Source organism: Tribolium madens, unplaced genomic scaffold, assembly GCF_015345945.1.
Source record: "Tribolium madens isolate multiple individuals breed KSU strain unplaced genomic scaffold, Tmad_KSU_1.1 Scaffold_71;HRSCAF=194;Tcas5.2_LG6, whole genome shotgun sequence".
Classification (NCBI taxonomy): domain Eukaryota; kingdom Metazoa; phylum Arthropoda; class Insecta; order Coleoptera; family Tenebrionidae; genus Tribolium; species Tribolium madens.
In genome coordinates this window covers 8,118,665-8,131,375 of record NW_025401041.1, presented here as the reverse complement: position 1 = coordinate 8,131,375, position 12,711 = coordinate 8,118,665, and the positions used below count along the sequence as shown (strand labels likewise).

General features: G+C 26.9%; 1 protein-coding gene across 1 annotated transcript in view; it reads left to right on the top strand.

The window, feature by feature from the left end:
- The first annotated feature begins 1,740 nt into the window (after nt 1-1,740).
- Nucleotides 1,741-12,711, top strand: part of LOC123009420 (scavenger receptor class B member 1-like) — a 43,360-nt gene continuing 32,389 nt past the window's right edge. Inside the window, exon 1 of the mRNA XM_044405719.1 lies at nt 1,741-1,889. Coding sequence (XP_044261654.1) covers nt 1,799-1,889 — 91 coding nt within the window. The 5' untranslated portion in view covers nt 1,741-1,798. The remainder of the gene's footprint in view (nt 1,890-12,711) is intronic.

Genomic DNA, 12,711 nt, shown 5'->3' with positions numbered 1-12,711 from the left:
TTCCTCCGATTCCAATTTATTTTTTTATGAGTTTTAAATCTTCTTTCTACTTCTTTCTTTCTTATTTGTTTGTAACTTGTTATTACATTTTTATTTTTTTATCTATTTTCTCTTGTCTTTCTCCACACAAAATTTTTGTCTTTTTTGGATTGTTCTTGATTTGCTTTTTATTTTTTATTTTTCTCTTCGTTCTATTCATATTCTCCTTATTTCTATTTTTTTATATTTTCATAATTCTAGGCTAATTCTAGCAATGTTGGTTTTATATCCCTTTGTGTATTTGTGATTTTTTATTCAGTTTTTTACGGTTTTTCTTTGTTCCTACGTTTTTTCGAAAGTAATATTTTTTTTGTATTTATTACAAATCATGTTATTTTCCTCATTTTTTCTTATTTCTTAAACACATTCTTATACTACTATTTTACTAATTTTTTTTTCTTTCAATCACCTTTTTTACGTTTATTTTTATTATTCTTGTTGTTTTGTTATTATTTTTTTAGCAATGCGAAATGTCAAATGCCATATTAATAATTTTCAATTTAATAGTTTGTTCACAATTAAACGTTCATAGCTAGCTTTGATGCCAAATTAAAAAAAATATATTTCTTGTTTTAATCTACTTGTTTTCCTTTAGAAGACATATTTTTTTGATTTCTTTTTCATTATAATTTACACTTTCTTCTTCATATAAATTATTTTGCTTTTTATATTGTTTTCTTCTTTTATTTGAGAGTCATTTTCCCATCATCTATTTTTTTGTATTGTCTTTGTTTTCCTTTTTTTACCTTGATTTAACTTTTTTTGTTTTTTCTTCTTTTTTTCGTTATTATCATTATTTTTGATTTTTTAATGTCCACTTTTTTCCAATAATTCTAAATAACCAAAACCTTTTTTATCTCTTACATTCCTCCCTGTTTTATTTTCTTTTATAGTTACTTGTTTACTCATTTACACTTATTATTTTTCTTCTAATCATTTTTTTAATTCATTTATGTTATTATTTTCTTTACTCTTCTTTTAACAATGTTGTCAATCAACTGCACCTCTGTCACATTGTAATAATATTCAAAAATTTTTTATAGGTACAACAATAATAAAATAAACGATCTTTTTATTAATGAATTTTCACAATTATTCACAATAATTCCTTCTATTTTATCATATGTTTATTTATTTATTTATTTCCAGGAACTTACATAAGAAATGCCTCAGTCACTTATTTTCGTCTCTTTATCTCCCATTATCTCTCGCATTTTTTCATTAATAAAACTAAATAGTTAATCGAATGTTAAAAATAATACCCCAATCACGAAAAAACATTTTGAAACGGCTTATCTTGAAATAAACTTAATCGCTTAATTATGCGAATTGGCAATAGTTAATGTACACGACTAGAAATAATTTCTAAATTGCGTTTTCACGTCAAGCTCGTCGCATTTATAAATAAATAAATTTGTAATAAAATGGATTTGAATAATCAACAATGACCTCCACTTGTTGAATCTTGTCTTAATTTTTGAAAATTGGGCAAAAATGGCCCAAGGTCGTCCATCTACAGTGTGTTCGCTTTGAGGTCTTGTTATCGGCCGACGTAAACAAGCGAGCATCGGGTACAACAAATTAGGGTCGGCAGATCAAGTCGTCTCGCATTTTTTTTTGTTCTGGACAAACAAAACTTATCGCAATGACCGCCATTGATTATCGTTTTTCCCCTTTATTAGGTTAGAGTCAACGGCGATTTCAGTAATTGTCTATCGTTCAGCCTGTAATTTGGAGTTTTTCGGACGTGCTGAAAGTGATGATGTTTAGTTCAGGCAGGTGTAGGGTGATTTTCAGTGGCATCACAGACATGTCGGCCAAAATGTACGAAGTTTTGATGACGCTGAAGGGTGAGTTGAGAGAGATAGAATTAGAGGAAGCGATTTGAGAAAGAAAGAAAAAAACTTGATAAATGATAAATAAAAAGAAGGGTTTTTAGGCATGAAATACAAGTTTTGCTTCTTTTAGCACCAATAAAATTTTGAATTGAATAGTGTTTTTTACCAAAATTTTATTTATAACATTTTATTGTTTTCTATTAAATTTGGTAATTTTTTATTACTGAGTTTTTCTTTTTATGTTAGTTTTTTTGTTTTGTTTTTTATCTTTAAGTTCCTCATTTTTATCAATTTTTTTTATTTTCAATTTCTAATTTTTGTCTTATTTTAAATGTTTTTTTCTTGTGTTCAGTAATGTCCGAGAGGCCGTTAACTCGAAAAATGTGTACAACTAACTAACATTCCAAAAAAAAATCTACGGAAATTTCAAAAAAATTTCACCAAAATTACAGTAATTCCAAAAACATTTCAATAATTCAAAAACATTTTTTTTATATTAATTCCTATAATTCCAAATTAATTCCTGTAGTTCCAACTTAATTCCTGTAAATCCAACTTAATTTCCGTAATTTCATAATAATTACTGTAGTTCTAAAAAGAATTCCAGTAATTCCAAGAAAAGTTTCCGTAATTATAAAAAGAATTTAAGCAATTCCACAAAAATTCCAGTAATTCGCATATAATCTCAGTAGGTCGAAGTAATTCCAGTAATTCAAAACAATCCAAAGATAATTTCAATAATTCCAAATAATTCGTTATAATGGATAAATAAAAAAAAAGATTTCTTAGTCATGAAATACAAGTTTTGTTTCTTTTAATAGTAATAAAAGTTTGAATTTAATTTTTAAAATTTTAAAGTTTCTATAACATTTTATTGTTTTTTGCAAATTGGCAAAAATACAAACTTCTACTTTTATCTTCTACTAAAGTTGGTAATTTTTTATAATTGAATTTTTTTATGTTAGTTTTTATCTTCAGTTTTTGATTCATTTTTATCCAATTTTTTTTCTTTTTTTTATTTCCAAATTCTAATATTTTTTCACTTCTTGTTTTGTGTCTTATTTTAAACGACTTTTTTCTATTTTTAAATGCTCAGCAATCTCCGAGGGGTCGTTAACTTGAAAAAATGTGTACAACTAATTCTAATTCTAAAAATGTTCAACCGAAATTCTAGTAATTCCAAAAAAAAAATCCACTAAAATTACAATAATTCTAAAAAATTTCCAGTAATTCGAACAATTTCATTTTTTTCAGATTAATTTCTATAATTCCTGTAATTCCAAATTAATTCCTGTAGTTCCCACTTAATTCCTGTAATTCCAATTTAATTCTCGTAATTTCAAAATAATTCCTGTAATTTCAAAAAGAATTCCAGCAATTCCAAAAAGTATTCCATCAATTCCAAAAAGTATTTTAGTAATTCTAAAAAGAATTCCAGTAATTCCAAGAAAAATTCTAGTAATTCTATAAAACATTCCAGCAATTCTAGAAAAATTGCAGTAATTTACATATAATTCTAGTAATTCCAGACAATCCAAAGATAAGGTTTTTCTAGTCATAAAATACAAGTTTTGCTTCTTTTAACAGTAATAAAACTTTGAATTGACCTATATTTTAAATTTAATTTTTAGTTACATAATTTCTATAACATTCTATTGTTTTTTGCGAATTTGCAAAAATACGAACTTTTAGTTTTATCTTCTACTAACTTTGGTGATTTTTTATAATTGAGTTTTTCTTTATGTTACCTTTTCTTCTCATTTTTTGATTAATTTTTCCTTTATTTTATTCTTCACCGACGTTTTTTTATTCCTAAATTTGTCATTTTTGTCCAATTCCAAAAAAATTCCACCGAAATTCTAGTAATTCCAAAAAAATCCAATAGTTCCATTTTTTCAGTTTAAATGCTATAATTTCAAATTAATTTCTGTAGTTCCAACATAATTTCCGTAATTTCACAATAATCCCTGCAATTCCAAAAAGAATTCCATCAATTCCAAAAAAAAAACAGTAATTCCAAAAAAAATTGCAGCAATTTCAGAAAAATTCTAGTAATTCACAAGTAATTCTAATACAATTCAACGATAATTCCAATAATTCCAAGTAATTTCCGATTAAATTCCTAAAATTTGTACAGTGAACGGCCCCTCGGCAATGTTTGTCTTTGTTTTTGTATCGTTATAATTTTTGTGTTTTTGATACTTCTTTTTTTTCAATTTTTTTTGCTTTTCTTCTTTGTTGCTTCTTTCTTTCAAATGTCATGAATTTTTCTTGTTTACTCATTGTAATTTTATATTTTTTTGTGTTTTTCCATAATTTTTACTTCTTCTCATTCATTTTACTCATTTATTTTCTTCTTTCAATCCTCTCTTTCTACGACTATTTAATGGGAGTTATTTTATTCTTGGTTGTTTTGTTCTTTTTTTTTTTTCAACAATGTTGTCATTTTGGCTTACCCACTCTGCCACATTCTAATAGTATTCAAAAAATGGGTTTATTTATTTTATATTATTATTTTTTTATTTTAAAAAGCTCTCTTTTTTTACTTTTGTTTCAAATTTTTTCCCCATTTTCGTGTTTATTTATTTTATACAAAATTTACTTCCTTTTTCTCATCTTTTTAACAAAGTTTTTCATTTATTTTTACAATCTACTTGTTTGCTTTTCCATATAGTTCTTATCCTTTTTTCTTCGTCAGTTTATCTTCAACATTATTTTTTAATCGATTTAAAAAAAACATGTTCTTTTAATTTTTTTCATTATAATCTACATTTTTTCTTCGAAAGGCACTAATATTATTGTATTCACATTCTTTTTTACTTCTTCAGTTTTTGTTATGTATTTTTTAATTTGTTTTTTGCATCTATTTTTTTGTTTTGGATTAAGAGCTCTTATTTTCTGCTTTTTTTTTAATTGTAATGATTTATAAAGCTTTTTGAAGGCACCACGACTATAATCCGAACAATAATCTATCGAAGCGGCCTTTTGCCGCTCCCTAGTTTGCATAAAATTTTTCGAAAATTCTCGATTTCATTCACATTCTAAATATCTTATTTAGGTACTTGCAAGTAGAGTAACTAGAAAAGTGAAAGGAACACAACTTAATTTCCAAATAATTAGTTTTAATGTTCGTTGAATAATTACATTTCTCGTAATTTATGGACGGCTTGAAAAATTTTTTCTAACTATGGGAAATACCAACAAAATGTAATTCAGGAATTTTTTACAAACAAGTTTTGGTGGTAATTATAACAGATAAACCCAACTATTGGTTTTCCAAATTAATTTCTTATCAATTATTGTCAAAAACCAATCAACCCAGGAAACAATAAAACAAAAAAAGGTCGACTGGTTTTTAATTAAATTTAAAGAATTTGTGTTTTATTTAAATGTCAATGTCCTCCAACGATGCAGTAAATTGAATTTTGAATTACAATTATGTAACAATTTGGTTTTCTGCATATACAGAGTGTTGCAACAATTTCTGATCTTTGACTTCGCGAATAAACTAGTTTTTTGAAGGTCAAATTTCGGTTCACGTCAATCAGCCAATGAGAGCATAGAAATCACGTTTCTGCAGAAATCTGCAAAATAGATTAAAGTACAGTCGGGTCGCGTGATAACGCGACTCCTCTTATCACATTTTTGACATTTGTAACAACTTAATTAAGCCGATTAATTATTAAACGTTCCGCCTTTTATCACAATCACGCATTTTTTTCGATTTTTTTTTCAAGAAAATCAAAAATTGGTACAGGGTAACAGGCTTTTAAGTCATGGTCATTTCATCCGAAAAATGATAAATAGAGAATAAGTCTTTCACAAGATGTTTGTTTTTGGTTTGTTATCAGAGGTTGAGTGGATTTGTGACAGGTCACTGCAAGCGAGGACCGCTTTTGTCGGTCCGATTTTAAAAAAATAATCGGAAGATAGGGAAGATGAAAATCCAGGATAAAAATAAATTGGGGGGTTGGGGGGTCGTGACCCCAGGTCGAATGTTAAATGTCCCTAAGATTATCACTATTGTTTATTGTTCGTAATTAGTGCATACAAACAGAGCGAAAAACGGTTTTGCAACACAACTCATTTTTGACCACTCTGTATAAAAAACTAACAACCAAAAGAAAATTTAAACATGAAATGTCTTGATTATTATTTATTATTATTATTTTTATTTATTTTAATTTTGTATGTTTTAAACTGATTTTAAAATAATTTACCCAAAATTGATTTTAAGTTATTTTTGTTTATTTTTTTACTCAAACTAAATATACAGGGTGAATGATAAATAAATTTTTAACCAATTTTTTTCCAATATTATCACTATTGTTTATGTTCAGTAATAAGTGCATAAAAATAGAGCGAAAAACGGTTTTGCAATACAACGCATTTTTTGAACACTCTGTATAAAAAACTAACAACCAAAAGGAAATTTAAACATGAAATGTCTTGATTATTATTTATTATTATTATTTTTATTTATTTAGTCGTCAAAAATTAAATATATTTATTTTGTGATGTACTCACCGTGTATATTTTTTAATTTTGTATGTTTTAAACTGATTTTAAATTAATTTAGCCAAAATTTATTAAGTTATTTTTGTTTATTTTTTTACCCAAACTAAATATACAGCGTGAATCATAAATAAATTTATAACCAATTTTTTTCCTAGATTATCACTATTGTTTATTATTCAATAATTAGTGGATATAAACAGAGCGAAAAACGGTTTTGCAACACAACTCATTTTTGACCACTCTGTATAAGAAACTAACAACCAAAAGGAAATTTGAACGTGAAATGTCTTGATTATTACTTATTATTATTATTTTTATTTATTTTTATTTATTTAGTCGTCAAAAATTAAAAAATATTTATTTTATCATGTACTCACCGTGTATATTTTTTAATTTTGTATGTTTTAAACTGATTTTTAATTAATTTAGCCAAAATTTATTAAGTTATTTTTGTTTGTTTTTTTACAGCGTGAATCATAAATAAATTTATAACCAATTTTTTTTTCAAGATTATCATTATTGTTTATTGTTCAGTAATTAGTGCATACAAACAGAGCGAAAAAACGGTTTTGCAATACAACGCATTTTTTGACCACTCTGTATAAAAAAAGTAACAACCAAAAGGAAATTTAAACATGAAAAGTTTTAATTATAATTAATTTATTTAGTCGTAAAAATTAAATTATTTATTTTGTGATGTAGTCACTGCGTATATTTTTTAATTTTTATATGTTTTAAACTGATTTTTAATTAATATAGCCAAAATTTATTAAGTTATTTTTGTTTATTTTTTTTACTCAAACTAAATATACAGAGAGAATCATAAATAAATTTTTAACCAAATTATTTCCAAGATTATCACTATTGTTTATTGTTCAGTAATTAGTGCATACAAACAGAGCGAAAAAACGGTTTTGCAATGTAACTCGTTTTTTGACCACTCTGTATAAAAAACTAACAACCAAAAGGAAATATAAACATGAAATGTCTTGATTATTATTATTATTTTTATTTATTTAGTCGTCAAAAATTAAAAATATTTATTTTCTCATGTACCCACCGTGTATATTTTTTAATTTTGTATGTTTTAAACTGATTTTGAAATAATTTACCCAAAATTTATTTTAAGTTATTTTTGTTTATGTTTTAGGGTGAATCTTAAATAACTTTTTAACCAATTTTTTTCCAAGATTATCACTATTGTTTATTGTTCAGTAATTAGTGCACATAGCGAAAAAACGGTTTTGCAATACAATTGTTTTTTGACCACTCTGTATAAAAAAGCAACAACCAAAAGATAATTTAAACATGAAAACTTTTGATTATAACCAATTTATTTAGTCGTCAAAAATTAAATATTTTTATTCTGTCATGTACTCACCGTGTATATTTTTCAATTTTACTGATTTTAGTTAATTTATCCAAAATTGATTATAATGATTTGACGTTTTCTTTAAGTTATTTTTGTTTACTTTTTTTACTCAAACAAAATGTAAATTATAAATAAATTTTTAACTAATTTTTTTTCCAAGATTATCACTATTGTTTATTGTTCAATAATTAGTGCATACAAACAGAGCGAAAAACGGTTTGGCAACACAACGCATTTTTTGATCACTCTGTATAAAAAAGTCACAACCTAAAGGAAATTTAAACATGAAAGGTTTTGATTCACCCTGTATATTTTTTAATTTCGTATGTTTTAAACTGATTTTTAATTAATTTAGCCAAAATTTATTATAATAATTTGACGTTGTCTTTGAGTTATTTTTGTTAAGTTGTTTAGTCAAAAAAAAGAGTGAATCATAAATTAAAAAAAAAAACAATTTTTCCAAGAAAGGATGAAAATTTATTTTTAGAAGAAATTAAATTAATTAATTAATTTTTTTATTAAAAAACGAGCCAACTAGAAAAAATCGTCCAAAATAGTCGCTTGACATTTAGCGGTCATTGACCTCGTTACCAACCTTGCCAAAACAAATGTACCTAACACTGAAGACGCAAAAAAACGAAAAACATTGTAAACTCAATTAAGCAAAACACAGTTTGAGCATATTTCCAATTATGAAAATAACTTAATTTAAATAAATATGTAATAAAAATTCGCAAAAGTGTTTTTATAATTAGCAATTATGTTAGTTATCATCGAAAAAAACTTATTGTCACATAAAAAAATAAATAATCAAAATTCAAATTTCGAATAAAATTGAAACGTATCGTGTTAATTGTGATTAATTAATAATTAATTATAGTAATTAGAGCACTCATTATAATGGTTACTATTATTTATTATCATAATTAGGAAATTAATTAAAAGAAAATTCCGATGTGTGTTTTTCCGAGTGTTTTCCAAATTGAAATTAATTAAAAATTATAGCCTAACAAGTCAAACTTGTTTTTATTTGGAGTATATGAACTGTAACAGGCCATTATCCTAAAAATAGCTCCACTAAAATTAAAATTATTTTTGATTCTATTTTAATTTTGTGAGAATTACCTTGCAACAAAAATAATTAGAAATTAAAATTAAAAAACTCGTGGTTACTCTTTCCCGGGCTGTAATTAATTGTAATTGCTAGAATTTGCGTTGCGTTTTGAAAACACCTAATCAACAAAATTAATTGATAAACATTGTAAAAAGTGTTTTCTTCGTTTCATTTATTTTTATATAGAAAATTATAATTAAACGGATATTTAATAATAATCAATAACTTATGTAATTATTTGTTTCTGTTGTGTTATTTTGATTCTGCAAGGTTGCCACTATTAGCAAAAAAAAATTGAACGGAAAATTGTTTGAGGAAAATGAGTCAGGGGTCAAGGTCTCGCCCTCACATTGAGGATAATTCCTCAGAAAATCTGGAAATATGACATTTGACCTCTAATACACAGTGAACGATGAAAAATCCGAGTTCAATGGACAAGCAAGGTGCACGTAATTAAGTAGCCGGCCTTAGACTTGTCTCTTCGAATTTCTACTCTCATTTTTGCTCCACACTGTAATTAGTGATTTTCCGATGGCCTAGAACAACGATTGCAAAAATTCGTTCATTTACCGTTGTGTTGCAGGAAGTAATTCGTTGCTTTGAAGGCCCGGAGGGTAGGTAATGTCAAGGTTTGTGTGCATTTTTTCCGGATTTCGGGGGTTTTTGGAGTGAAAGGAGGAAAGCCTAGGTGCTAGATTTGGCCCCCAAAATCGCGAACTATTTTCTCTTATCGGGATTGTTAACATAAATCAATTTTGAGCAGGAATCGTAGTTGGCCATGCGCTTTTGGTCAATTTACCGTAAGTCGTAATAAAAAAATAATAAAAAAATAAGGCTAATTTGACTTTTTTTTTAAACTAGTACTATACAGGGTGAATATAAAGTATGGAACCAAGCGGTTTTATTTTTAATCATTTGCTTCCAAAAATAATAATTAATATAAATTAAAGTAATATAAAAAAAAGTGATTGTATTTTCAGAACGAAATTTTGTTTTGTTTTTGAGTTTTGCGATTTTTTTTGTCAAAATTGCAATTTATGTAAAAAAAAAATTTTTGAAAAAATTAAATAAAAGCAGATAGTTGTAATCCTTAGAGTATAGCTTTTATGAGAAAAATGATTTTACAGTGGGTTGGCATATAAAAAATTAAAATTTTTGTAGAATACAAAAATAAAAGAAAATTTCGAAAAATTTTATTTTTGTTAAAACATCACATTTTCATAGTACTTTCATCAATTAGTATTATTAGTATTATTATTATTAGTATTATTAGTATTAGTATTTGCATTATTATTAGTACTTTATCACTCATCAATTTGTTTTACTTTTTTTTTAATTTGTAAATTGTGGCAAAACTTTGTCTCAATGGAACAATATTTTGAGGTAAACCTATGTAAAATGTTCCGGGGAATCGATTAGCGTCAAGAAAACTCTAAAATTCGTAATAATTTTGAAGTTATAAGCGGATATAAATTTTTGATTTTTTGACTTTATCACAAATTTTCTCGATAACTATTTATCGTAGAACAGTAATCTTTTTTGGATATGATAGAAAATTAAATTTTCTTTCCAACGATACCAAATATAACAGGTTATCTCCAATAAGTCCGGAGTTATTGCCAATAGACCGCTCAAAAATAAAAAAAAACTCAACTTAAAAATTGGTCCAAATAACGTTTTTTACATTTATAGGAGTCTTAAAGACTCAAAAAAATGCATAAAACGTTACTTGGTTAAGTTTAAAAAATTACGAATTTTTTGAGTGTTTGTGAAATCCCGAAAATAGTCAATAAAAAAAAATTAAATAAAAATAATAAAGTTAAAAATAAGGCTAGATAGAAGCATCCAATTTTGACCAAAAAATTATAAAAAAAACTCATAGTTTTTGAGCTATTAATATTTTATGAAAAAAAACATTAATTTTGAATTAATTTTGTATTAAAATCGAGCAAAACTGGATTGAAAATAGCTCAAATTGTTTTATTTTGGAAGAAAACTTTTATTCAAAACATTAGTGTGTTGAAATATTTTGATTTAAGTTAATTTCCGGCTTAAAATAAAGCCAAACCGCTTGAAAATATCACAAATTGCTTTATTTCAACCTAAAATTCGCATCGAAGAAATTATTTTTACAAAATACATTAATTTCGAATTAATTCTGTATTAAAATCGAACAAAATTTAATTGAAAATAGCCCAAATTGCTTTATTTTAGCCTAAAATTGTAATTGAAGCAATTGTTTTGAATTAATTCTGTATTAAAATCGAGCAAAATTGAAGAAAACTCTTATTGAAGTCAGTATCTGGTTGAAATACTTTGAATCAGGTTGATTCCCAAATGGAACCATAACCCGGAGCAACTTCCGGTTTAGGCCATTAGATAGATAATTTAATTTTAATTTTAATTGTTTTCAGATTTTTGCTCTAAGTCTTATAGTTTCGTAGAAAAACGCATTTAAAATTTCAGAATTTTGAAAAATTTTACTAGACTCAACCCAAAAAAAATGACAAAAATCACGTAATTCGACCTTTAATTCCTGCAAAAATCGCGCTAATTACTAATTAAGTAATTACTGTAACGCAAAAACAAAACGGAAGCAACACCTTGACCATCATGGCCAGGCGCGTTTTGAAATTCAAATTTGGTAGTAGATAAAATCTCGTGTAGATGAATCCTCCTCCGCCTCAATTATTTCCTCAAAAATCGTCATAAACGTCGCTTGCTTGGGAAGATTCTCAAGATCATTGTGTGCAGATTCCCTATAATCACTCCATTGACGTCAAATCGTTTTGTTTATTCCGTTATTAGAAGTGGACATATCCGGCCCCACCACTTTGAAAAATCTCACTTTGTGACCTTTCGAACAATGAAAAACCGGTGGAAGTCTACAATTTGTCATCGCATACCATATTTTTTCTAAAGTTGAAGGAGATCAAGACGAAGATTGTGCTCGCGATTGACCACAAATCGTGGGGAAAACCAGGCTGGAGGAGGCGTAACGGTGCAATCTGGGGGCTTTCCGCTGACCCGCAAGGTGCCACAATGGGGCCAATGCTACGCATTTTCCCCGTTTTCCACGCTTTTTCACCAAAAAACCAATCAGAGACCTTGAAAAATTCTGGATCGGTTTGTCTAGACTCGAATCACTCGCAGAGAGCAGCTCAAAGGTCGATTTTTTCGTCGAGGTGGTTTTTTTGGGGCTTTGGTGACGTCAATCGCCACCTAGATAAAAAAAAAACTCACATTTTGAACCAAGAGAGAGAGAAGACAATTTTAATCAAAATATTTCACTTTTTTCGGGATTTTTGACTAAAACCCATGACCAAATTAATGCATTTTAATTAATTTCGTGTAAAACAAATGTGACAGAATTGGTGTTCCGCAGGGATCCCCTCAGGGGCCGTTTATTTCCTATTTTTTTTTTTTATTATTTAATTGACGTCAAACATTGGAAGTCCCGCAAGGCACCACTTTTAGACCAATTTTAATTAAAATATTTCACTTTTTCCGGGATTTTTAACTAAAAACCATGACCATGACCTACCACGACCGAATTAATGCATTTTGATTTTTTTCTAACATTATTTGACGTCAAACATTGGAAGTCCCGCAAGGTTCCACTTGGGGCCAATTTTGACCAAAAATTTCTTAATTTTTTTTACAAATTTTAATTAATTTAGTCTTGTGTGGAGCAAAAAAATGGTAGAATCGGTGTCCCACAGGGCCCCCCTCACGGCTCGTTTCTTTCTCGGGTAAAGTCCGTCAGTCAAGAAATTGTCAATTTTTTTTAGTAAACTACCAGTTTTTTTTTTGGAAATAAACTAATAAAT